The sequence below is a fragment of the Penicillium bovifimosum genome (genome assembly GCF_028826915.1).
Source record: "Penicillium bovifimosum strain IBT 22155 chromosome Unknown utg000005l_segment0_segment0, whole genome shotgun sequence".
Taxonomy (NCBI): domain Eukaryota; kingdom Fungi; phylum Ascomycota; class Eurotiomycetes; order Eurotiales; family Aspergillaceae; genus Penicillium; species Penicillium bovifimosum.
The window spans coordinates 1,653,808-1,679,698 of NW_026622714.1; the positions used below are offsets into that span (position 1 = coordinate 1,653,808).

General features: G+C 50.3%; 10 protein-coding genes across 10 annotated transcripts; 5 read left to right on the top strand and 5 right to left on the bottom strand.

Moving 5' to 3' along the window:
- Positions 1-268: 268 nt before the first annotated feature.
- N7515_005802 (putative GATA transcription factor (AreB)) lies at positions 269-1,270 on the top strand (the record flags this gene model as incomplete). The annotated part of the gene is made up of 2 exons (XM_056666546.1): positions 269-496; positions 608-1,270. The coding sequence occupies 2 exons, from the start codon at positions 269-271 to the stop codon at positions 1,268-1,270; spliced, it is 891 nt and encodes a 296-aa protein (XP_056520142.1).
- A 1,049-nt stretch (positions 1,271-2,319) lies between these two features.
- N7515_005803 (uncharacterized protein) lies at positions 2,320-4,127 on the bottom strand (the record flags this gene model as incomplete). The annotated part of the gene is made up of 5 exons (XM_056666547.1): positions 2,320-3,518; positions 3,576-3,680; positions 3,731-3,863; positions 3,914-3,985; positions 4,047-4,127. 5 exons carry the CDS (start codon positions 4,125-4,127, stop codon positions 2,320-2,322), a joined length of 1,590 nt encoding a protein of 529 aa, XP_056520143.1.
- Positions 4,128-5,466: 1,339 nt separating this feature from the next.
- On the top strand, positions 5,467-6,820 carry N7515_005804 (serine incorporator domain-containing protein; the record flags this gene model as incomplete). Its single annotated transcript, XM_056666548.1, has 2 exons — positions 5,467-6,054; positions 6,104-6,820. The coding sequence occupies 2 exons, from the start codon at positions 5,467-5,469 to the stop codon at positions 6,818-6,820; spliced, it is 1,305 nt and encodes a 434-aa protein (XP_056520144.1).
- Positions 6,821-7,098: 278 nt separating this feature from the next.
- Positions 7,099-10,430, top strand: N7515_005805 (ATP-binding mismatch repair protein PMS1; the record flags this gene model as incomplete). The annotated part of the gene is made up of 3 exons (XM_056666549.1): positions 7,099-7,153; positions 7,345-7,431; positions 7,492-10,430. The coding sequence occupies 3 exons, from the start codon at positions 7,099-7,101 to the stop codon at positions 10,428-10,430; spliced, it is 3,081 nt and encodes a 1,026-aa protein (XP_056520145.1).
- A 76-nt stretch (positions 10,431-10,506) lies between these two features.
- N7515_005806 (uncharacterized protein) lies at positions 10,507-11,066 on the bottom strand (the record flags this gene model as incomplete). The annotated part of the gene is made up of 2 exons (XM_056666550.1): positions 10,507-10,533; positions 10,656-11,066. The coding sequence occupies 2 exons, from the start codon at positions 11,064-11,066 to the stop codon at positions 10,507-10,509; spliced, it is 438 nt and encodes a 145-aa protein (XP_056520146.1).
- A 1,011-nt stretch (positions 11,067-12,077) lies between these two features.
- N7515_005807 (sialidase family protein) lies at positions 12,078-13,175 on the top strand (the record flags this gene model as incomplete). The annotated part of the gene is made up of 1 exon (XM_056666551.1): positions 12,078-13,175. The coding sequence occupies one exon, from the start codon at positions 12,078-12,080 to the stop codon at positions 13,173-13,175; it is 1,098 nt and encodes a 365-aa protein (XP_056520147.1).
- Positions 13,176-13,533: 358 nt separating this feature from the next.
- N7515_005808 (sugar porter family MFS transporter) lies at positions 13,534-15,322 on the bottom strand (the record flags this gene model as incomplete). The annotated part of the gene is made up of 6 exons (XM_056666552.1): positions 13,534-13,731; positions 13,786-13,871; positions 13,923-14,005; positions 14,062-14,330; positions 14,392-14,432; positions 14,488-15,322. The coding sequence occupies 6 exons, from the start codon at positions 15,320-15,322 to the stop codon at positions 13,534-13,536; spliced, it is 1,512 nt and encodes a 503-aa protein (XP_056520148.1).
- A 608-nt stretch (positions 15,323-15,930) lies between these two features.
- On the top strand, positions 15,931-16,788 carry N7515_005809 (sulfotransferase family protein; the record flags this gene model as incomplete). The annotated part of the gene is made up of 1 exon (XM_056666553.1): positions 15,931-16,788. One exon carries the CDS (start codon positions 15,931-15,933, stop codon positions 16,786-16,788), a length of 858 nt encoding a protein of 285 aa, XP_056520149.1.
- Positions 16,789-17,022: 234 nt separating this feature from the next.
- Positions 17,023-18,254, bottom strand: N7515_005810 (DUF3712 domain-containing protein; the record flags this gene model as incomplete). The annotated part of the gene is made up of 5 exons (XM_056666554.1): positions 17,023-17,316; positions 17,371-17,495; positions 17,552-17,566; positions 17,624-18,048; positions 18,094-18,254. The coding sequence occupies 5 exons, from the start codon at positions 18,252-18,254 to the stop codon at positions 17,023-17,025; spliced, it is 1,020 nt and encodes a 339-aa protein (XP_056520150.1).
- A 1,221-nt stretch (positions 18,255-19,475) lies between these two features.
- Positions 19,476-25,191, bottom strand: chsE (chitin synthase class Va; the record flags this gene model as incomplete). Its single annotated transcript, XM_056666555.1, has 4 exons — positions 19,476-19,507; positions 19,564-24,782; positions 24,834-25,022; positions 25,082-25,191. The coding sequence occupies 4 exons, from the start codon at positions 25,189-25,191 to the stop codon at positions 19,476-19,478; spliced, it is 5,550 nt and encodes a 1,849-aa protein (XP_056520151.1).
- Between the last annotated feature and the right edge of the window lie 700 nt (positions 25,192-25,891).

The following is a 25,891-nucleotide window of genomic DNA, read 5'->3' on the forward strand; positions in this document are numbered from 1 at the left end:
AGCAAATATGACATACGCTACATCGTCACCGGCAGCTACGACCGGAGGACAAGGGAGTGGACCTGTAAGTGTGGATTGTTTCTTTCTTCTTATGTTTGCGCTGTATCAAGAAACTCGTTATCGGAGTCATGGGAAATCTTATCTCTGGAGAGTTATCGAAAGTCTTGGCACCACTCGATCCGTGCACCCGCTTTTTCCCTTTCCTTATCGACTCAAATCTCTCACAATCTTATCATCCTCATCCTTTCTCTAACTTCTACATCTCATAATGGCGACCACATTGACTGACGACAAGCGAACTCAATTACAGCCGGTTTGCCAGAATTGCGGCACCTCTACTACCCCTCTATGGCGCAGGGACGAACTCGGCTCAGTTCTCTGCAACGCCTGTGGACTGTTCCTCAAATTGCACGGCCGACCTCGTCCGATAAGCTTGAAAACTGATGTGATCAAGAGTCGCAATCGCGTGAAAACCGGCCAGGGCCCCAAGCGCAAGGTATGTTTGCGCGCAGAAAATTTTTCCTTCCAGTCCCTGCCTTCAAATTCCATCTCTCCTACCCAAGATCATAGATAAGAGCACCTGCTGACCAAGATTGTGTTTACCTAGTCTGGTGGCCCCGTCGATGCCAATGGCATTCCAGCGCGCTCGGAGGCCGGGACCCCTCCTCTCGGCTCGCATGGATATCGTCGACCGTCGCGCAAAATGTCCTCGGGTCATTCGGATCGCTCCAACTCCCCCGTTTCCCGGACCGAGACACCTGGCTTTGGCTCGATGCACGGCCACAACTCGAACATTGCGCCGCAGCATATGTTTGACAGCGTCACCCTCGGCGACGGCATGAACTCCTCCGGCCTCACCTCCCGCCAGATGCGCCAACCTTCCCCCTCGGCAGTCGACCGCCAACTTGACTCCCCACACACATTCGAAAGCCTCTTGGCCCTGAACACATCTCTGAAGACACGTGTCAGTGAGCTCGAGTTCGTGAACGAGCTCTTCCGTGGTCGCGTCACCGAACTCGAGCAGAGTGACGCCAGCGCGCGTCGCTCTGAAATGATCGTACGAGATTCCGAGGTCCGTTTGCGACGCTCTCTCGAGGATGCTCAGCGACGGGAGGAGGATCTCAAGCGTCGTATCAGCGAACTCGAGCGTCAGTTGGGTTCCAGTGCTGGTGATGCCGAGTCTGGCGAGCCGCTCGCAAAGAAGATCCGACTATCGGATGTTGTGGAAACTGGTGAGGAAGTGCAGGCTAAATCGCCCAAGAGCGTTTAGATTCTGCCCTACCTTGCTGGCAGTTCTCGGCCGCTTCTCACCTGTGACCTGCCTATCCCATCATCGGTCGTGCAAGCTTATTGGCTTGATTACTCTTCCTGGCCTTGTCCCATCTCTGATATTCTTGATACCCTTCATGGCTCCTTCGTCACTGGCTCGAGCTTTTCAAAAAAAATGGCTACTACCGAACGGTTTCAATATTCAATTCTTTTCCTTAGTTATGTCTGGATGTTTCGCGAAACGTCTTCGTTTAATCTGTTTTCCTTGCCGTGTGCTGTTCGGACTCTTCCACTATGCTTTAATACAAATATTTGTTTCGGTCCTTCTATTCTTCCAGATCACAAGTGTTCGGAAGATCCGTCGGTGATGCAACTGCGAAGTGGGTGATTCCTTTCTTTCGATGCGCCTGTGGGTGCTTGCGATGATCTTGTTTGCATTTTTGCTGCCTTGATAGAGAAAGGCAGCGTCTTATTGATGATTTAGGCCCCGTTTGATGGAGCTGCAGGTTTTATGGTGTCATTTCGATTGAGTTATTCAATCGTTCTGACCTTTTTTGTTGCCAGTATCTATATCAACGTGTATGTTAGGCGAGAGCAATGATGATCACATCTTAAATCTTGATCTAGAAAGTAGGACTCCCTGAGGTGGGCACAGGGTGGTTAAAATAATTATGATATGCCTACGTAGGTACGCAGTATGAAAGGGATGTTTACAAGGTTGACTGAAGCCTACTATGATAGAAGACATACGAATCACACAGCAGTCTTGTAATACAACAATGAAATTGACCAAGTCAAGGCCGGCAGGAAAGTCGGGAGGATTAAGAAAAGAAAGATGGTCACACGAAAAGTATCAAGTCTATAAACAAAATCAAGTGCGAGCACCATCCAAATAAAAGCCATCATGAATGCACTCTACACAGTCGTAAGAAACCACCGAAATCTCCAGGTAAATGATCACGTATGACAGTAATTCATCTCCCCATGGTTGTCATGCAGGTGACACTGCCCCATATTATGCATGTCTATGAGTGCAACAATCATATAACCTCATGCAAGCCGATGGACCAATTTTGTGTTCATAGATCTCTCGATACTCCTTTCTCGGAGAATGCTCCACAGACAGACTCCAATACCGAACAAACCCGAAATGAAAGTCATGAAATAGGCCGAGCGGTAGCAGCCCAGACCATCGGGACACTCGCGGTCACCATCGTGGCTAATAACAGAGTGTGCGTCATAGATGTTACCATAAAGCAGGTTGAAAACATTACCACTGAATACCGGGGCCAGAGTCATGACACCCCAGTTCTGGGACAGGCCGCCGATACCAAAGGTGTGCGCGGTTAGGGAAGGGAAGACACCAAAGAGGAAGCCATATGCGATTCCCGTGAAACCGGAGACGACAACAAGGCTGTTTGGGTTCGAGATGGCAGTGCCGGCCAGCTGAGTCAGAGTGAAGACTACCGCTGACAAGAACAGACACCAGACGCGGGACATTCCGAGCTTCTTAACCAGCAGATCAGAGCCAATGCCGCTGAGCAGACGACCAAGGAAATTGCCGAAGGAAAGAATGGAGACGTGCATGACCTGACGGTGTTGAATAAATGCGTCTGTCGCACTGTCGTCGTAGTATAGCCACAGGGCTTTGACGCTGTTGCCGATGTTGTTGATGGTCATCAAGCCGATACCGGACAGCAGTGCCATGGTTAGGAAGAGCTGCCAGAACTCGACTTTCCGAAGCATGGCCACACCTCTGATGTCGACTTGGTGAGCTTCGACGGCCACTTCTTCCAGGAAGTCGTCGTCGAGTGTATCGAAAGAGGGACGTGGGGGTTCATTTTTGGATACTAAGGCGGCCCTCTCGTCGTCATTTGCAAACGCTCTGCTCTGTGGGTTTGACGCAACCGAGTGCGATCGTGCATGCGGGAGGTGTCCATACTCGAAAGCGCTTGAGCCGGGTAGATCTGATTCCTCTGGGACGGGTCGAAGGTCGTTGGGATCGTGGGTTATAGACTCGTCTGCGGTGTGCGAAACGGACGAGTACGGCGCGCTGGCGAGAATTCGAAGGAATGGAATTGAGGAGAAGCATAGAATTGAAGTCCCGAGGGCCAGAAGCAAGAGGAATCGGCCGGTATCATCCTTGAAAATGAGCGTTGACACATTGGACCAGAATAGCGCGCTCAATCCGAAGGCGGCCATCGGGAAAGCAGTTGCCGTACCGCGGTGATCGGGATAGTTGGATGCCGCTGTAGTCATTGGGTTAAACCTATCCAGCAGAGTGTTTCGTGTAACACATAACATACCTGTTTTGATGGCACCGCCAAAAGCAGAGCAACCACCAACGCCAGTCAGAAAGGCGAAGATGCACAAGAAGACAACCGGCACTGATCCTCGGCCATTGTCATATGCTGCGAACATTAGAGTTGCTCAAACTATAGAATTCAATATCAAGACGTACCCATATAGATGGGGAAGTACCCCAAGGCCAGACAGACCGAGCCGATCAGTGCGACAAGTCGTGGACCACGGGCATCAGTCAATAACCCCATTGGGATGCCCATGGCATACATCCCCAAGTTCCCCGCAACACCCTAGAGCTTGTTAGAACGCAGATCCTCCCTGTGTGACCGGGACAACTTACAATAAGGTTGCTCTCGGTCGAAGAGAGCTTCATACGCTGTGCGAATTGCGGCGCCCATGCAGAGTACGCATACTGTCAAGGAGTTAACTTTGATTCTCATGCATCAGGATATACGGCCGGAGATAACACGCACATTCGTTCCGCATGACAGGGCGACCAGCGTCCCCGCAATGACGGAAATGACCCGTGCTGTTCGATGTAGAGAGCCGGACATTTTTTCAGTCGCCGCTTCGAGAGTTCCAAGGTTGTATGAATGATATATTGTGCGCGCGATCTGACCAAGTGGTTTACCGGCGGATGTGGATTAGGCCGTAGACAAATGTGAGGCCGATCCAGGGAGAAACATCGGACCCAAAACGAGTGACGAAGACTGTGAAATGAGCGAATGGTGTTACTTACGAGGAACAGAGGGAAGATGGCCGACTGGGGAAGATTCAGGAGCGCCCAGTACACTTAGGTAAGGACGGACTGGAGGTGATCACCCCCGGAGGCCGCGTGGTCGGAAGAACTGTTTGAGTAAACGCCAAGAAAGTCTGCTCCACGTCAACTGATGTAGAGGAATTGTTGTTTACGTAGATATGAAGAACATTGGAAGCAGAAGGAGACTGGAACAAAGTAGGGCTGCAGGGCATTTGACCATCTCAGTCCTAATGTTACATCCAATGATAGTGTTATGATAACCACGCATTATCGCATAACTATCCAGAGGATTGAACTCGGGATTCCTCCGGAAATGCACGAATCGAAACTCGTCATTACTACTCTGTCCTTCTCCACACGATAAGGCCATATCTCCACAGTAAACGTCACTTCCTCCTGCTAGGCCAGAGGTGGTGCCTGATCCAGGGCTATTCAGCCTATTCTGTGCTCGCCCGCAAATGTCACGAGTTACGATTCTTATTGACTTCACTAGACTCCAATGATTTACGCTTCCTAAGGGTCTTTTCAATATTGTTCCGGCATATTTTCTATCTAGCCCGCCGAAGATGAAGGGGTCACAACTTACGCAGCATATAGAACACCCGATGAACAACATACGTAACAAAGAAAGCAACCTATAACTATACTTCCATGATAAAGTAGATGGCGGAATGTTTATGTTTGATCAGATCACGTGGTTTACAGGCTATCCATTGGGCACGTGATTAATGACGGAGCCGGCCTGTGGTGCCCAGGTGATGATCTTCAATCTGATCACTTGCCTCTCTCCACACTCCCATCGACTTTGGGTCTTGGTTCAATCGTGTTAAACATAGATCCAGATCAGTGGATAAACTGATACTTGTACTCCCGATATGGGTGCTCTACTTTCCATTCCGCTGCTGGCAGTGCCGAGCGTTGGTACAGTATGTTATCGCTCACCTCCAATTCGGGCACACTTCATCTACAGTTCACTAACGCGATCCTCCCCTTTATAGCTCGTGACAGCCGCAGCATCATGTTGTGGAGCAGCGACATGCTCTGCAGTCTGCAGTGCCTGCGGAAAGTTTCAGAACAGGTACCCTTGATCGACTGCCTAGTGCGGAGAACCTCGGACTAACAGGAACAATAGTATGGCAACGAGAATCGCATACGCCACAATCCTTCTGGTTAATTCCATAATATCTTGGATTATGCTCACGCCATGGGCTTTGAAGAAGTTGCAACATTTGACACTGGATTATATGGAGATCCGATGCGACGGCAAGGAGTGTCACGGCTGGGTCGCGGTCCATCGCATCAACTTCGCCCTTGGTCTCTTCCACTTGATTTTTGCCCTTTTGCTACTCGGCGTCAAAAGCTCAAAAGATACCCGTGCTGCTCTTCAGAATGGATATTGGGGTCCCAAAGTCATCCTTTGGATTGGCTTTGTCGTCATGTCATTCTTCATCCCCGAGCCCTTCTTCTTTGTCTACGGCAACTATATCGCCTTCTTCTGCGCCATGCTCTTCCTACTTTTGGGTCTGATCCTTCTAGTGGATCTTGCGCACTCGTGGGCCGAACTCTGCCTGGAGAAGATTGAGGACAGCGACTCCCGTGTGTGGCGGGGCCTGCTTATTGGCTCAACCCTTGGCATGTACTTGGCATCCATCGTCATGACCATTCTGATGTACATCTTTTTCGCGAACAGCGGTTGCTCTATGAACCAGGCTGCGATTACAGTATGTATCCTTCTCCCCAGTGATGCAGAGCCGAACTGACATGTGACAGATTAACTTGGTCGTGTTTTTGATCATTTCCTTTGTGTCTGTTCAACCTGCAGTGCAAGAATCGAACTCTCGTGCGGGTCTGGCTCAGGCTGCAATGGTCACCGTCTACTGCACTTACCTCACCATGTCCGCTGTTTCTATGGAGCCGGATGACAACAACTGCAACCCCTTGATCCGATCTCGCGGAGCCCGGACTGCCACTGTTGTACTTGGCGCAATCGTCACTATGCTGACCATCGCATACACCACTACGCGCGCTGCCACCCAAGGAATCGCTTTGGGATCAAAGGGCAGTAATAACTACATCCAACTGGGCATGGATGACAACGAGCATGGACTGGTAACTCAGCAACCAACTACCCGTCGGGAGATGCGTGCTGAAGCACTGCGAGCCGCGGTCGAGAGCGGCAGTCTTCCTGCTAGTGCTTTGGATGACAGCGATGACGAGGATGAGTATGAGACTGCTAAGGACGATGAGCGCGGCTCCACTCAGTATAACTACTCCCTCTTCCACATCATTTTCTTCCTCGCCACAACATGGGTGGCCACTTTGCTGGTTCAGGGTCTAACACTGGAGACCACGGATGACTTTGCACCGGTGGGCCGCACTTACTGGGCTAGCTGGGTGAAGATCGTCAGCTCCTGGGTCTGCTACGCCATCTATCTGTGGACGCTAGTCGCCCCTGTCATTTTCCCAGACCGCTTTGGTGTTTATTAGTGTTGTCAACGTTGAACTTGGGCGTTTGAAGCGATAGTGTTGCTACTGTTTTCGTTATACTGGATGTTATGCGTAGCCGCAGTGTTAACAAAGGGCGCAAATGAATATACTGAAGTTTCCGTATTGCGAAACATTATCTAAAAAAATTCCTTTCGCTAGAATTAGCCCTCTCATGTTCGATGTCGAGCTGTCATCTCCCCCGGGCACCACCGGTCTTGGCACAAAGTACGCGTTAAGTGAGACGCGTGCTAACTTGTCCTCCGCAGACAGCATGGAAGATGGCCACCATACAAGCCATCGACGCTCGTTCGGTACGATATCCGTTGCCCTCGGGTAAATCCTTCGATTGACCAACAAATCCATTAGGTGCACCAAATCCAATCTGGTCAAGTCATCGTTGACTTATGCTCCGTCGCCAAAGAGCTTGTCGAAAACAGCCTAGACGCGGGCGCAACATCGGTCGGTGAGCGCATACTCTCCCTAGCATGGATTATAGGCATGACTTAACGATCTGGTGTTTTCAGAGGTCCGATTCAAGAACAATGGACTGGACTTGATCGAGGTTCAAGACAACGGCAGCGGGATCTCCCCGGAGAACTACGAGAATGTCGGTGAGTTGTCATAACTCTTTTCGCTACGTTGCGGGCGAGCTAATCTTCTGTCTTGTCTAGCTTTGAAACACTATACCTCCAAGTTGTCATCATACGATGACCTCTCGAGCCTACACACCTTCGGTTTCCGGGGCGAGGCGATATCCTCGCTCTGCGCATTGTCGGACTTCCACATTGTCACCGCACAAGCTAAGCAAGTCCCTCGCGCAAACCGCCTCGAATTTGAACAATCTGGGAAACTCCAAAAGACACAAATTGTGGCTGGACAGAAAGGAACGACCGCGTCCGTAGAGGGCATCTTCAAGCGGCTTCCAGTGCGCCGACGCGAGTTGGAGAAGAACATCAAGCGGGAATATGGGAAAGTGTTGAATCTGCTTCATGCTTATGCTTGCATTAGCACAGGAGTCCGGTTCAGCGTCCGGAACACCGTTGGCAAAACGCGCAATGTGGTCGTCTTTTCTACGAATGGAAATAAAACCACAAAGGAAAACATTGCCAATGTGTACGGCGCGAAGACACTTTCTGCATTGATACCACTTGAGTTAGAGCTCGAATTTGAGCCATCGCCGGCCACTAAACGTGTTGGAGACGAACAAGTCAGTAAGATCCAGGTTCGGGGCCATATCTCTCGTCCTGTCTTCGGCGAGGGACGCCAGACTCCGGATCGCCAAATGTTCTTTGTCAATACGAGGCCATGTGCCCTACCGCAGATCCAGAAGGCCTTCAACGAGGTCTACAAGTCGTTTAATGTGTCCCAGTCGGCATTTATCTTTGCGGACTTTCAGATGGATACGAATGCTTACGATGTCAATGTTTCACCGGATAAGCGCCAGATTCTGCTCCATGATGCAGGGCCTATGATAGAAACTCTCAAAGTCTCTCTTACACAGCTCTTTGAAGATGCCGATCAGACTGTGCCTCAGTCGTCGGTCAAATCCAAGCCTTTGCCCAAACAGCAAGCCCTAGCGTCGCTTCCAGGATTCGTCACTGCTCGGGAACTGGCCGAAGGTGGTGACATAGGGGGTCCGAGTCCAGCCCGGACGAGAGAAAGCCCAGTGGAGACCCCGGAGCCAAGCCAAAGCACAATCCAGCGTTTCGCGAGCTCACGAGGAGGCTTGACGAGCCCGGCGCAAGTCACCCCATCACCAGCTCGCTCCCTGAGAACATCTCGTGCTGCAACAGATACCTCGTTAGTGACACCGGCCGCAAGCGAGGTAGACATGCCTGCTGCCGATGTTTCTGATAATGACCTTTTGGTTCCAGAAGCTACCCAGGACCAGCCCGAGCCCGCTCCTGTCGAGCCATCATCTCAACCATCTGCTATGGATGAGACCCCCTCTCGTCCTCGGGGGGATTCAAACGCCACCCCTAGCATCGTCCAAAATGCTTTTAATAGAATGCGTCCACGCCGAGAACCAGCTGAATTGGCCACTATTACCATCGGTGACCGAACTATAACTTCCATGGTCGGTAGTGGTATTCCACGAAAACGAGTGCCCGAAGATCCGCCCCTGATGAGGGAGCCACCTCGCCGGAAGAGGCGGATTCACACGCCGTCCCGGCCGAACATATTTGGAGAACACATGAAAACATTTGCTGCGCCTGGGTCGCAGCTAGATAATGAAGAAGCGGAAGAGATCTCTGATAGTGAAGAAGAAGAGATTGAAGAAGAGATTGAAGAAGAGATTGAAGAAGAGATTGAAGAAGAGATTGAAGAAGAGATTGAAGAAGAGATTGAAGAAGAGATTGAAGAAGAGATTGAAGAAGAGATTGAAGAAGAGATTGAAGAAGAGGATGGTGATGAAGATGAGGTCGAAGGCAATGAAGAAGGCCCATCAAATGAAGCTGTGAACACAGATGATGCCGAACAAGAAGAAGTCGCGGGTTCTCCATTAGCCGCAGACGCTGGAGGTATTGTTCCCCAACGCATATCTCAAGCGGAATCTGCGGAGTCTGGGGCAAACGGAAAGGAGGATTCTGCAGACATTGAACTCCGCGAAGCCGAGAAGAAAGCACAAGAGGAAGCCACTGTGCAACAACTGATCCAGGAAGCCGAGAAAACCGCAGTGCTTCCCCAGGAGAATAGTTCGAACCGTGCAAAGAAGATGAACAAGGGCGCTGCGCATCGCGATGCGACAGTCCAGCTTGTCGGCACAGCCGACGGTTCTATCTCACGACTTCAGTCGCAACTCAAAACATTGCAAAAGACCTTGCAAGTGGGTTCCAAGCAAGCGGAAGAGGAAGACGCCGATTTTGGCGAGAAGACCGCTGAGGACAAACTTTCCTTGACAGTTAGCAAGGGCGATTTCGCACAAATGCGTATCATCGGCCAGTTCAATCTGGGCTTCATCATCGCTGTCCGTCCCGGGGAAGATCACGACGAGCTCTTCATCATTGACCAACATGCCTCCGATGAAAAGTTCAATTTCGAGCGCCTGCAAGCTGAAACCGTCGTGCAAAACCAACGCCTTGTACGCCCACAGCGGCTTGATCTCACTGCCGTTGAAGAAGAGGTTGTCCTTGAGAATCGCGACGCCCTCGAGAAAAACGGGTTCGTTGTCACTATCGACGAAAGCGGCGACGAGCCTATCGGTCGTCGGTGCCAGTTAATCTCGTTACCGCTAAGCAAGGAAGTGGTGTTCGGCGTACGCGATCTCGAGGAATTGATAGTATTGCTGTCGGAGTCAATCTCAACATCTAATGAATCGTCAGTGCCACGGCCAAGCAAAGTGCGCAAAATGTTTGCTATGCGAGCTTGTCGCTCGAGTATTATGATCGGGAAAACCTTGACAGCCCGTCAAATGGAGCGAGTCGTTCAGAACATGGGCACTATCGACAAACCATGGAATTGTCCCCATGGTCGACCCACCATGCGGCACCTCATGAGTCTAGGTCAGTGGGAAGAATGGAACGAATATGAGGAAAGCGCAGGCCTCGATCCGTGGAGACAATACTTAGGCGCAGAAGATGAAGATGAAGTGGAAGAAGACGAAGAATAGTCCATAATGATACCCTGTCTGTGTATATGTGTGTGATATAGCAAAACCCTGAAATAAAACAACCACATAAACATCTTCACCATCGCAACCAACCTTTGGCAGGCTGATCCGGCTTCTTCCCATCAGCATCAGTATCAACATGTCCATTTGAGTCGATACCCTCGATATCCCCATCAAGCCCCGTCTCCCCATCTCTCCGCTCCCGATCATCATCACTTTCATAACCCCCTGACCCCCTTCAACATCATCCATCATATCCTCCAAAGCCAGCAAATCACGCTCAATCATCTCCGCCCAGTTCTGCACATCCCCAATCTCCTTCAACCCCTCGCGCGTCTCATCCGCAAGCCCGACCCACTGTTGATTCTGTCGCGCCAGCCGCTGCGTATTCTCCGCTAGCTCTGCCTCTTGTCTTTCCAGCGCGACAGCGTTGGATTGGATATTTGCTGCGCGGTCGCGGAGCGGAGCTTCGAGATTTGTGCCGACTGAGAGGAGTGTTGCTGTGAAAGCTGCCAGGGCTTCTTTTTGTCGTTGGTCGTCGGTTGTTTCTGTGACTTCTTGGTCTATGGTTGGATTTGGGTTTGGCCCGTTTGGGGTCGGGTTCGGTTGAACTTGTGGGGTCGAGTTGTCGACCATGGTTCTGGAATGTTTATTTGCGGGTGCAAGATCTTGGGGTCTCTGGTACACTACACAGTAGACTGTAGACAGTCCGTAATGCAAACAGTCCGCAGAGCCTATTGGTGTATTTCTGTGTTTTCTGTAGCTTTGATGGTTGATATTGAAGACCAAATGTAAACAAACGATCGACGACCCCACCTTGAGGCTGGTGGCACATGTGGTCTGCGTTGGTCGTCTTCCCCGCTCTACGGAGAAGTTACGGCGATTTGTCGATCGACGACATTCTTGTTGACGATCGCTATTGTTGTTTGTTAAATTTCTCAAATAATGAATGCCTGAATAATTACGGAACCACACCAAGATTATAATACCCAAGAAACCCCAAATATCTTGCCGCGAAACTAGGGAGATTGAATGTTTACGCACCGGCTGTGTTGCTCCTTCCCGCAGAGAAAGAGCGACGGAGTACACTAGAAGGCCAAAAGTCTGGCCCTACCCCATATGTAAGAACATGATTTTTAAGAAATCATGAGAAGTCGAATTCTTGACATTGATTCAAGCAAATAATATCTACATGTAGGTAATTCATGGTCTAACTATCAGATCAACCCCGAATACTTGGTGTAGTAGGTATGATAGTATCCACCTGCGTTGCGCTCTGCAACAATATGTCGGGACATAGGTAGACGGTAGGCAAGGGTCCTTAGGAGCATGCAGTTCAATTCAAATTGATTCAATCAATTTGATTGACTGAGGAGTGAGGAACATCCCTAAATGCCTTGGATCAACTCACCCGCGATGTACTTACTACTTGTAGTATCTTCTTTGTCACTTATCAGCTTTCGGGGCAACTGTTAAAAGGGTGTCACGTGCGTAGAGGTGGTACGTACTACTGTACTACCTGCAGGCTGCTCCTAAAATAACACCACGTGTGACGTCATTGAAGGTCGAGGTCCCCACGCTACGGGGACATCCTTGCACTTTTACTGTGTACCTTAACCTGTTCTTCTAAATTTCAAGATTTCAAATATGCCTGGACATTTTGGTCAGAAGGTACTCAACACCCTGGGTCTGCATGGCCACAACAGCCACCAGCAGAATCCCTCGAGCGTACGGCTTCCAGGCAGACCAGCCGTGAACGACGATGAACGCGGATTATCTTCACCTCCCAACAAAGGCACATATCCCCGTCTCTGCAGACTCTCCGACGGCTCCATCCTCTCGTCTTTTACGCGATTCCCAGGTGGACAGCGATCACTTCGCGTTGCGAGAAGTACCGACAATGGCCGTACATTCGAGGATCTGTCCGAGGTAACCCGTGCTTCTGGAGATGTGGACAACATGTTCTTGTGCGAGGTGGCCCCAGGTGTCGTACTGGCAGCATTCCGCAACCATGACAAGGGTCCACATGGCCCCACGCACTACCGTATCACCGTGTGTCGCTCGACGGACGGAGGTCGGAGTTGGCGCTTTGCTTCGCAGGCTGCAGAGAAGCGTCCCCCTCTGGGGATTTGGGAACCATTCATGCGCATCGGGCGCCAGGGCGAGGTACAGCTGTACTACTCACAAGAGTTTGCACACAACAACCAATGTACCATGCAGGTTGTGTCGCGGGATCAGGGAAGTTCCTGGACTAAACCGACTTGTCTGCATGGCGACAAGGACCTGCTTCGGGATGGAATGAGCGGTATTGCTCGAACATTTGATAACGGTCGCGAGGCTCTTGTTATGGTATTTGAGACCACTCGCCATGGATCGTTCAGCATTGAGGCCCTTTTATCCTATGACGACGGTGCGACCTGGGGCTGGCGCCACGAAGTCTTCTGCCCTCGACGAGGTCACAACGCGGGATCTCCTCAGGTTGCCTCATTTGCGGATGGATCATTGGCTGTGGCTTTCATGACAGACGACGACTCTGAGCACGTGAGTTGGGTGAAGAATGCGTCTATCAAGGTTGTGTTTGCTGGCCCGCCAGTTGAAGGACGTATCCAATGGTGTCCGCCAACGCTTGTCTCCCCGGCCTCCAGTTTCTGGCCTGGAATCATGGCGTTGGATCACCACACGGTACTAGTCGCTTATGAGCGAGGGGGCCTTCTTGCTAAGACCATCACCTGGCACCCTTGTTAAAGCTCTATCATGGAGTTATTGGCCAGTTGGCGAGAAATTGGGACCCACGCTCAAGCTTGTCGTCGTATTATGTTAGGTGCGAGTGGGTGGACTGTGTTTTGCTTCCATGGTGCGTGGCTGGACGATGCCCAATGTTTCACAGATACCTCTGTCTATGCCATGGACATCAAATTTGTTTCAATGGTGATTTCACGATCTTTACAATATCGTGGCGTATCTAGTTAAGGATATTGGATCATCAATAAAATGGGCCATCCCGGTTATGATTGTTTACAAGGCGAGCATCTCGATTGCTTCTTAGTTCTTGTAGTAATACATAGGACGCTACAAAAGTTGAAATAAAAGTACAACTTCACCTCTATACCTCAAAGTGTGCAGTCTCAGGGACTGGCTTTTCGATCCTCTCCGTATTCATAGTCCGGTGATGTCCAGGACGGACAGGGAATCCTCTAGTTTCCCACACGCCTCCAGTAATTCCGCCTCTCTCAAATAGGTGGTCTACATCCTCCAGCTCCAATCCTTTGGTCTCGGGGAAGAAGAAGAAAACCATGGGAATCTTTGGTCAAGTTAGTCTCATACATTCAAAGGCAATCTGGGAAGTGAATCTTACCCAAGCAAAGCAGAAGCAGGCAAAGATGATGAACGTTCTCCAACCAATGTTATCAATTGCCGTCGGTGTGATTTGGACGACAATGACTGTGGCGGTTAGCAGGGGCAACATCTACAACGGGTGATCATCCGACTGACAAACACAGATCCAATTTACGAAACCACCAAAAGCCTGAGCTCTTGCTCGGATACGAGTCGTTGAAATCTCGGAGGGATAGAACCTGTGTCCTTGTAAGCATCCACGCTGACATGACTAGTCCAGGGGGGAAAGACATACCAAGGAACTGGCAGATAGCCGATGCCAAGAAACAGCTGGAAGATGAATACGAACACTGTGGCCGCATAGGCACATGGCGTAGTGCCAATTGATAGAAGGATCGCAGTCATGACGAAACAGAAGCAGAGACCAGCAGCCGAGGTCATTAGTGATGCTCGTCGACCGAACCTATCCATACTCCATAGTGGGATGATTGATCCAACGAGATAGGCAAGTGAGGTGCAACCGCCAAGAATCAGGGATAGATTGCGGGATAAGTTCATTGCGTTCTGTTTTGAAGTCGTTGTCAGGTCATTTATTCACAAACACGAGATAGGGAGACGGGTATACCTGGTAGACAATGGGGGCATAGTAGTTGATCATGTTTGAGCCTAGGGATTGTCAATATGTCACCCTTATTAGAGTATCGGGATGGACGATGCCTACCCGTGAACTGCTGCTGAATATTGACGACGGCAGCCAAGATCATGCGACGAAGATTGCCCATCTGACCACGCGACCAGAGCTCCCTGTATTTGAATGGTCCGCCAGCAGACTCAATCTCAATGGATGATTCAATCTGTCGACGTAGATGAACAACCTCAGGAGTCGTCACATCGGCCGGCTGATCCATTTGAAGGCGTGCAAGAACTGAAGCTGCCTCGTCACCGCGGTCTTGCTCACAGAGCCAGCGCGGTGAATCGGGCAATGGAAGTATCTGTAAAACCAAACATATGGCAAAGAAGGCCTGGAAGCTAATCGGGAACCGCCACTGAGCAGGCGTATCCGAAAAGCTCAACCCATAGTCCAACCAGTATGCGATACAGAGACCCAAGATCGTAACCGTTCCTTGAGCGGAGAGCAACATGCCACGCTGCGCCGGGCGCGCTAGCTCGGATTGGTAGGCAGGAACGGTGCTGCTGTTGATGCCATTACCTAGACCGGTGACGATGCGTCCGACGAGGAATTGGGGTACGCTATATGAGCTGCCGAGGATGACGGTTCCGATGATCATGATTGAGCCACCCGCGATAATCATTTTGCGACGACCATATTTGTGGCCGATGACGAGACTGAGAAGACAGCCGACTGCACAGCCGATATCGTAGATTGATGTAAGGAGACCTTGCATGGTGCTATCGGGGTTGTTAAAGGTCCGTCCGAATTGATTGTTCGCGCCGACGAGGCCGCTCATGACCCCCTGGTCATATCCCAACAAAAGAAAGGCTTGACAGCTTGCAGCTGTTATAGCCCAGTGAAGGTATTTTCCCTGCAGACCCATGATGTGCTTCAATCAATGGAAAGTCTGGGAAGACGATGTGATCCGGGGCCCCAGGTCTTTTACCCCATGTTTCTACCATTCAACTATGCCATCTCGCTCTAATCTTGACCGAGAATACTCGGCTGTTCGGTTTAAAGTAACCCGGGGTAGCCAGTACATGCGCAGTAAGTGAAGACCCACGGCACGGAGCAAGACTAGCGTAAAGTCAAATTGTTCCCCGCATAGCCAACAATCCCACAATGGCTGACCGTGGCCGTGGGGGCTGAAGCCAAGCTTTGGCCCAGGTAGAAGAAGGCTAGTCTGAATAAGTTAATAACGCCACGAACATTTGCCCTGTGCCTAGCCGGGGCCAGGTGTTTCGGAGACACTAAACCGTCCCATGGAGTGCGCTTTGAAGGATGCCAAGACTCCTTGCTGGACAGCAGAATACTTCGCGGAGTGCAGACGATGGGCGCCTGAACATGCCAAGCCCGATTAGGCTTCGTGGACGGTGGCACGTCTCACATCAGCAACCTCGATATAAAGCACGAGACACACCCGTTCCTCTGTTGTCAAGTTATATACTACTACCTGGAGGCTAGGCCGCTGGCGTTGCAAACCATCTCATGATGACTTTTACCGACCGAATCCTGCATACCATCTATGGTCTTCCGCCTCCGACTAGCGGTATCCGCAAGGAGCCAATGCAAGTATTGGCCGTCGGTATCTCAAGAAGCGGGACAGAAAGCCTTCGTGAGGCTTTGCATATTCTAGGATTCAATCACACTCACCATGGATTCGATACAATCCTTCCGCCTTCATCTCTCGAAGCAATGTATCGGCTTTTGCAAAAGAAGTACACGGCAACCTCAGAAGCTGACAGACGCGAAGCCCTGACCGCGAAGGACTTCGACACAATTCTTTCGGATAGCGTCGGTGTCACCGATTTGTTCGCTGCAGAATTTGGCCCCGAACTCATCGCGGCCTACCCCGACGCGAAAGTCATCCTCAATGTCCGCCGGGATATCGACAGCTGGTACCGAAGTATGCACAACACAATGGGGTATTATGACAAAAATACTATTGATTGGGACTGGTGTAAGTCTTGGTTTAGTGCCGAGCTTTTCTGGATTCGCCAAACCATGTCCAGAACCATGATGCCGCGATTCTTCAAGGGGAGCTTCGCTTCCAACGGCAGATGGGTATATCGGCGGCATACCGCCATGATAAAGAGTCTGGGTCTGTCTGAGGATCGGCTTCTCGAGTGGTCAGTTGAAGATGGGTGGGAACCCCTTTGTCGGTTTTTGAATAAGCCAGTGCCTGATATTCCGTTCCCTGATGGCAATACCCCCAAGGCTTGGGCAGATCGGATCGCCAAGACAATGGAGGCCCACCACAAGCGTGCGGTGAGGAATATGCTTCTCTTTGTGGCTGTTATCGTAATGGTAGTCGCGGCTCTGTGGGGATATTCGTCGGAAGTGATTTGATGTAAGCAGATAATCGCATATCGCATAGTTATAATTTCTGTTCCAACCATTACCTATTTACCTCCGGTCAACGCTTAAATCCTATCCAATATTTGCATCGCTTGCGTCATGTCATGTGTCTTTGATTTGTCTTTATAAATGTGTTCTATGGTTTCTATGGCGATGGCTCGCAAAAGCCCCAACCCACCATAACGAGGCGCTGGAACAGATTTACCGCAATCAGATCACGTACCCTCAAAATAAGCTTGATGCATATTTCAGTAGATCGAGTGTTGCAGACGCAGAGACAGCTTTGATGGCGGCTGAGAAGTAAGGGATGTCAACGCCCTTGAAGGAACAGCTGTTACCCTTAACGTCGATCGTCACAACGCCGAAATCGTCACTCTGGACTGCTCCGTGGATCAACATCTTTTTGTCAATCGAGCCGAGCACCACGGCGCTGCTGATAGTCTTCTCTAGCTTCAGGTATGGTAGTTCAACCCAACCCAAATCTTCTCCACCCATGCTGAGATTGAATGACACATGTCCCTAAACAGAGTCAGCTTGACTTTGTACGTAAGGTTGTATGATGATGCAGCTTACCATCTCAACAATGAAGGGTGTCGGATTGCGCACGGAGATTGTGGCATTGAAGTTATATCCGTCAACTGGGGGATCCAGCAGATCTACCTTGGTGACGTTAAAGGCGCCTTCCGAGTTGATAAAGTCTGTGAATGTTAGAAAAATCCATCCTCGACAATTCACTCGCAGCTCCATGTCTCACCTGTAACATTATAGCCTACAGGAGAGTTGTTAGCTTTACTCATCTGCATCCTGAATGAGAACATCTACTCACCTCCCACATTCATGGTCTTATGAATATTCAAATGAGCAGTTGGTAATCCTCCGAATTTAAGATCCGGTGAACCCTTAACCAGAATAGAAGAGCTCTTGTTAGATGCAGCCGCGGTGGCCAAACGCGACAGACAGTCGACACAAGATATATCCATATCTTGGTTTATCTCGAGACTGGCCCCGTTGCCAAATGCGATTTTAGGGACAGGAAAGACCGCGAATAGCTCGCCGGTGTCTTTGAGGCGGCATTCGGCATCGAAGGCATCCAAATGACCACTGCCACTAAAGCCACCCCCTATTTCAAGAGTTTGTGTTTGTTTAATATGGAAGGCAGTAGGTCGGGGGTTGGTGATTTCGAGACCATTGTAGTCGTACTCGTACTTGTTGATATAGTCGTTTGCGAAATTGGGAATTCCGACATATAAACTAAAAGATTAGCACAAACACACAATGTTCCGCAGAGAAGCTCACAGAGGAAGGATAATGACAAGAACTGCGATGCAGAATGCGATCAAGTAAGCCCACCAGAACCGCTTCATGTGTGCCTTGAATCGGTTCCAAAATGTTGGCTTAGCTGGACCTGGCAGCGCCTCATCGGCTTCCGAGCTACCGGAGATATCAGATTTTGACATGATGGGCGCAATGGGTCGGTGTATGTCAATAGACGCGCTCTGACCCTAGAGCATGAGTAATCGAGATATAGTGCATAGGATGACAGGCATACTGTCGCGTAAATTTGAGGAAGCCGAAGTCGAAAAGGAGTCTGGGTCCAGCCATTTTAACAGGTCCATTGTCGCTTGGGACGTTCTAATTTTCCAAGTTACCCCATGTCGATCATACTGGAGACCCACCTTTTCACATGGGATGTGCTTTGCAGATCATGCACGCAACGGGCGATTAGCCGATGCCGGGGCCTCGGCTGGGATGAAAATTGTCCCGTTCTGTGGGGTGTGCAGAATTGCACGTTGACGTTGTAGAGACGCTCCTACAGCATGATCAAATCGACTGGGAAGGTGAGCGTTATGGTTTTGGTCTTCCTGTACGATGCATGTTGTTCGGAACTTCGGTATATCGGTATCGTGCTTTATGGAAGATCCAGAATCAACCTACTGCCTGCCAGGCTTCACCCAAGAAACGCATCGACCCCCCTGATATAGTGGTTAACCACAATCCTCAATCTTTTGGAGGTTTCGCAGGTGCCCTGCAAGGTTACCGTAGGTAAGATTGGAACTTTCAGATTTATGGATAGAGCACGGACCAGTCCGGGTCGGCCCGACTGTGCTACTGTAGGTTATGCTTTCTTACGCAGATGCAGATGCAAGTGTTATGTTTATAGGCGTCCAGACTTTTCCGAGAAGAGAGACCATCGCTGCTGTGGCTACAGGCAGCAACGAGGAGAGAGGAAAGGTTGATTGCCTACTCAATCAAATCGGAAGCTATGTAAGTCGGCTGTTTCTGTCTGGAAACTGAGGCGATTGTCGCTCAGCCAAACCGGGTTAAGATAAACAAGACAGACCATCGACCCACAAAAGGTCGTCAACTGGAAGATACAGTCACGCGGGTTCTGAGCCAAGCACCAGACATTCTCTGGGCGATTATTCAATTTCAATGATGTAGACCATGATTTTATAGACATGATTTTGTGGAACAAACGGGAGATGCTCAAGGAATTCAAATGCCGAAACAAAATCGCTGTGCAAAGCTCTCATCCATGCATAAATTCGCTCGTAAGAAGAAAGGGAAATAGAAACCAGGTAAGAACAAGAGTAGTAACACATATGATTGGATAGACTACATGTCCGAATCATAGAAGCAGACATAGTGATGCGGTGAGGTAATGATAGAAAGATCCATCAGAGAACACCCGAGAGAATGGCTTCGGTAGCTGTATACCTGTTAGCGTTGTCCACGTGAGCATCGAGTGTTTGAGCAATGACTTACCAGAATTAATATAGGGCCGCTTGGCATCCAAGTTGACCTCGAAATGCCTTTCAAGCTCCTGCTTGACGGTCTTCTTCGAGACCTTCATCAAGTCTGCAGTCGCCAAAATCTTGCGGATTTCTTCGAGAATCTCGTCGTCTGGAGGCAGATGGCTGAGATCTTCCATACCAAAGTTGCTCATCATTTCGGATGGGGCGACTGAATAACGAGTGCCACCGCCTCCAAGAGGCAAGTCAAGTTGAGATACCGGGCGCGAAGCACTCTGATAGCCATACTCAGATTGCGGGAAGGGAGGTATCCGGGTGCCGTAAGAGTGGGCAGAGAACTCGGACCGGTCGTCGCGCGAAGTCTGAGACTCCCACAGCTCCGCTTGATAGTCTTCCCAAATCTTCTTGGGGATTGAGTCGGGATCGAATTTGCCTTCATCAGAGATGACAACCTTGCGGCCCTTTTCACCGGTGATCACACGTGTGTTACCCCAGGAGAAGTCGTCCATGTGCCAGAAAGAGTACAGCGGCAGGGCAAGAGAGAAGATGGGAATGGAAAGGAGGTAAATCAACATCCAACCAATCATTTCCCACTTGCGTCGGACGATGAAGATAAATGCCTGTAGACCGTAGATGACACCGAGAAGGATGAAAGAGGTGATAGGAAGGACGTCCGGCTCGCTAACACACCAATATATCAGGTATGCGATATAGGCAACGGTGACTGGTTGGATTACGGTCATGAGCAGATCGATGAGCACGATGAACCGCATACTGAAACAACAGAAACCACACAGCTGTTGTAACGGAATCAACTCCATGAGGTTGTGAACAGTGGAATTGATCCATCGGCGACGTTGCGAAAGGAAGACTGCAAAGCTTTCCGGTGCAACTGTCCAAGCATGGCACCGGAAAATGTACTTTGTCTTGAACTTCGGGTGATGCTTGAGAAGCAAAGTCGTCAAGTACCGATCTTCACCAAGGTGCAGCAAGTTCTTCATGTGAAGGGTATCGACGCGAATCTCCGCATAGGAGTCGACCACAGCCTTGCTAACGAATAGAGGCGTTCCGTTCTCCGCTGTACGAATGCGGTACATACTGAAACAGCCGGGCAAACAAGTGACAGATCCAAACAAACTCTCAAATGCCTTGGTGAGGTTATGAGAAATGTAGTATTCGTAAACTTGAATCATGGTGATGATGGAGGTCTTGGCGTTCGACAAAGACGTCTCTCCACAGCAGCCGATGAGACGTGTATCGGAGAGGAATGACGATACAAAACGAGTAGCAGCATCTGGAGCGACCATCGTATCGGCGTCGACCTGTAAGATATACTCGTAGAACTGAGGATTGACGCCAATGATATTGCGGATGTGGTGATGCATCTCGAGCTCCATGGGACTCATGGGGAGATTGTAGTGGACGCGGTTGAGGAAACGCATGAGAACCAGCTGGGAATCACGCTTTCCGCGGTTACCGGGACGAGAGACTTCAGAAGGCTTTCCAACCTTAACGACGACCAGGAAAGGAACAATGTGGCCCTGGACTTCGTAGAGACCGGAATAGAGCTTAGCCATGTTGTGCTGCTTCATACCCTCACCAAGACTCTCGAAGCTGAGCGGTTCAGGATCCACAGACTCGGGAACACCCAAGATGTCAAGGACGATGCGCGGAGTTGGACGATCATTACCCTGACCGATAATCATACCGTCACAGATCACAAGGAGGAGTTTGCGCTTGTCATCATAGCGCATGCGAGCCATAGAGTCCATTGCACGACGCAATGACTCTTCGTCTTCTGTATACACCGGTACTTGGCAAATGATAAACTTGTCCAAATTCTCTGGCAGGTTCTTCTTTCCGAACTGCAACGCGGCCAAAAACTTGAAGGTGATGATAGAACACAACATGATGGAAATAGCGAGAATGAAGTATCGTGCAAACTGACAGCGAACCGAGTCACGAGTGTCAACCTTGCCAATGAAGAACAGGTTGTCCAAGCAAAGCTGCATTCGCGATCTGAGTTGGGCGTCGAAGTTCAAATCCTCCCAATACTTGGTCACATCGCTTCCGGCCTTTCTCTCGAAGATGTCGACAAGCAAGGGTTCCATATAATCAGTATCAACGTCGCTGGTGCCATTTTTCCCTGCTGGCCAGCGAGGGATTCGGGGTCCGGCAAGGTAATAGGTCATATCATACACTTTGCCATTGATACTTGCAACTTTTCGGGAATCATCAGTTGCTAGCTTTTTGATTGCCTTGGCCGTATAACCCATATAGCCTTTCTTGTAATTCGCGCGCATCGGGACCATTTGCTCGTAGAACCAATCAGCTCGAGAATCGTTGGTCCAAGACCGGAAGTCGTGGTACTTGGCGTTGATATCGAAGGTGGAACTCGAGGTTGTAGCTGCAGAATCGTTCAAGTTCGATCGATAATCTAATGGCACGCTGGGATCAACTTTCCCCGTCCTTCCTTGGCATAAAGCTGAGACTTGGACAGGGAACAGATTGGTGGCATCGGTGCCTGCATAGGCCTTGAGTGATTTATCGGGAACAACGTCAGGGTAGTGATACGGGATGAAGGATCCAAGATTGAAAACCACACCTCGAATAGCAACGTAAGATTCAGCTTTACCGTTGCCATTCTTGCCACTGAGCTCTGCTGTGTTGTAGACGGCCTGAGTGGGACAAACCACTCCAGGAAATCCGACGATCATAAAAACGGCTACACCACAGGCAAACCAAATGATCATGTTGATCGCGAGCTTCTCGCGCCAGGCAGTCCGCACATCCTTGCGCTTCATTCGACCAACAAATCGGATGACAAAATCGGGAATAAAGAAGGTCAGGAGGTAGACCAAGAACATCCAGCGGCGACGACTGCCAGAAGTTGGAGCTTCGTCAACTTCCTCCATCTTCTTCTCATTGTTCTTCTCAAGCATTTGCTCTTTCGTGTCGAGATTCTTGAACAAATCACCAGAGTTGAAGGCCGAACCACCCGCATCAGAGCGTCCATCAAGTTCACGGCTTCCGAAGTATCCTTGTTTTGAGTCATCTCCGTAAATAAAAGCGCCCGGCGACTGGTCAGCGGGACTGAGAAGTCGAAGTTTTGAGTCTGGGGTTACACCCGCGGTTTGGAATCCATCGGTCTCGTCAGGGCTTCCGTATGAAGGGACAACACGCTCCCCTACTTTGGCCATATCTGCCCAGCAGCGTTCGCTCAAGAAAACACCTGTGCTGCCCACACGGGCTTCGTTGCCAGGCCAGCGCTTTTCGTCGAGAACAACTTCTGACTTTTCGCGGTCGCTGCCCACCACGACATTGCCGATGTCAGCCAGGCCAAGGAACTCTCCGAATGGAAGGAAAACACTGTAATCCGCGTTCCGCAGACGCGAGCTGATCTCGGCGATACCGAATGTTTGCACCTGCATCCGCACGCACTTGCTGTCGAACTGGTTGGCAATGCGACGGTCGTTGGGTTTGAGACAGATGACGAAGTAGGGGTTGAGATTTGAGGAGCTGAGGGATTTGTTGATTATCGTCAAGCCGGAAAGGAACTGACCGGCGGCTCCCTGGGCTGGTCCAGAAGGTATTCCACTTTTACGGCCGCTGACTCGCTTCGATCCAACGGTTTGGGTTTCATGGTCATCCCCGTCCTCGCTTTCAACGTACGTGCTTGGAGCAGCGACACGAGATGGAGGTCCAGTCTTGCGTCTGGCCATGCTGGGCATCCGCAGTGGCTTTGAGCTAACCTGAGCCTGCATAATGGCAGTCTTTTCTTGAGGGTGGGAGATGGTGTTCAGAGCTTCTTGGTTAAACAATTCACGCACAAACTCACTGCGGGTAGACCGCATCAAGTTCATCAAATCACCCGAGATGACTTCGCCGTTCTCCTCGAGCAGGCCGGTGGTGGAATAGTCCACTTCGCCGGCGAAGTGCTTGACAGTGAACGCACTCCGGGGTTGAGCCATATAGCCAGATCCAGTGGCTCCACCCACAGAAATGGCAGGATTCTTGTTCTCAAAGCGCTTCCGCACGCTATCCAGGAACTGAGCATCAGACCTCCCACGTCGGGTCTGATCATCTAAAATGCTCAACAAACCATTGCCATGCTTTAGAAGGCCTCTGACAGTATCAGTGTTGTCGAAATAGCTTGTTGCAGCCACTGTGATCTCTTCGCGGTCTAGAAGGTCTGCTTTGTGATCGAAAAATGACTGAAGGCAGTAGTGATAGAGCGTCTCAGTCGCAGCATTGCTGAGAAGTTGATCGAGAGTAGACCCCGTGGAAGGGGCTTGCGCAAATCCAGGGAAATCAACAATGGAGATAGTGTTAGCAACACTGTCCTCGGCGGCGCATAGTCTCTGATTCACGGTCTCGATGACATATGTCACTAGAAGCGAGTATATGGTACGTGCGAATGCATCCGCGTTCTCTCGCGCTCCTTTCGGATCAAGGATCACGGTGACACGTTCGCGGTGAATGGTCTTTGTGCGGTAACCCAGGCTAGTCTCCAGAGCTTCGACACTGAGTCCCAAAAAGGCGGCAACATTGTCCAAAACTTCCTTGTTCTTTACTACTGTGACAGTCTCACCACCTTCGTGTGAATAACCACCACTCTCTTCTGCGCTAGTTGTGGTCGACTGGCCCGTGATGAATTCCAATTGTCCGATGTGAAGGATACTGGCCAATATCTGACAGATCTCGGCAATCTCGCCCCGAGAAAACTCCAATTTCCGAAGAGCGGTTTTGAAATGCTGGAATCCCTCTGTATCGTTGATTCCAACCTTGAGCTGCGTTGGGTGGCCCAGATAGCGCCAGCGTTTGTGGCTGACAGTCCCGCCGGGAAATCGGCTACCAGTCTGAACATGGATGCTATTCTCAAAGCCCAGGTGTGACTTCTCTGCCGCACTTGTTCCAGCAAGTAGATAGTATAGCACATGGAAGCTTCGTTCTCCCGTGGGCACGGAAGAGATGCGGCTTCGCTCGAGTCGATAGTCAATGATCTTGCCGCCGATTAGAGTGGGGTTGACGGAAGATGACCCATCGTACTGGAGCTCAAGGAAGAGGCCGGCCTTCGAGGCGGTAGGTGTGGTAACGGATTTGGTCGTTGTCAGGGTGTCGAAAATAAAGGCGGCATATGAGATTTTAGAGGAAAGCGGGGTGGATGAAAATGACAAGAAAGAGGACAGCAAATGTGAACGAAGGGTCGTTTTCCCAGATCCGCTCTCGCCACTACCAACAATAATCAGGTTATGGTCTTGACACTAAGATGAATTGACTTACAGGAACACAACCGCTTGATTTTCAGCGCGGGCGCCCAAGCGGGTGAAGGCACGGCGAGCAAGGTCTTCTGCCTCGCCCGCCGCACTTCCCTCCTTTCCACCATCCGGTCCTTTGGTCGCAGACGAATATGTGTTCAGCGCAATTAGAGCCTGCGATGACAGACGGGCGGTTGGTAGTCCCACATGAAACCTACGGCGCTGATTAGCCTTCTTGTCTTGTTATACCGAGGAAAACCGAGATCATCATACCGACTGGCAAGATGAGCCGTCAGATGTGTATCAGACTGCAAGTGGGCGGGCAGTGAGGGGAGTGAGGACTGGGCGTGTGCTGGGCCAGTCCCAGCGAACGAATTGACCATCGTCGGGTCCCCTCAGTTGCTGTCTGAGTAGGTGAACGAGTGTATGGGGGGCAATCTCGACGTTCAATATCGATGGAGCGAGTGTGCTGAGCAGGCTCCCAGTTTTGGAATGAACGTGGAGCGAGGGGGGATGTCTTGTAGACTTTTTGACGGAATGAAGGTCCCTGGCAACAAATTGCGATCGTAGGCATCAGATTCGCGGTCGATAGGGGCAGTATTCGACCAAGTACACAGTAGGTGACCTAGATGTGCAATGATGACCAAGTTGAACGAGTGGCTTAGAGACAAAGACTGGAATGAAGCAGAAGAAGCCAGCCAGAATGCAATGGGGGATCACAAAGAGCAAAAAGCAACAAATCGATAAGAGGCCGGGGGTGGAGGCGTACGGTACGATACAGAGTCACAAAATTACTAGCGCGATCAATCGCTAAGAATAGGTGAGCCTCGGCCATACCTGAGACTTATTTTATTATTTCAAGCTCAATTCTGTTCTAGCTGATTGGACGTGTCTCGCGTAAAATCCACCAGAGCATAGAAATGTTCCCACCTGAGGCCGAAGCTATGTTTTACTCCAGGGCTATTGGAAGGACTATTTTCACTCGACCTAAAGAATGATGGGTGGGAAAGGGGAACTGGAAGAGGACGGACACAAAAAGAAGCAAAAAGAATACATGTTTGAGAGACCATGATTTCAGCTATC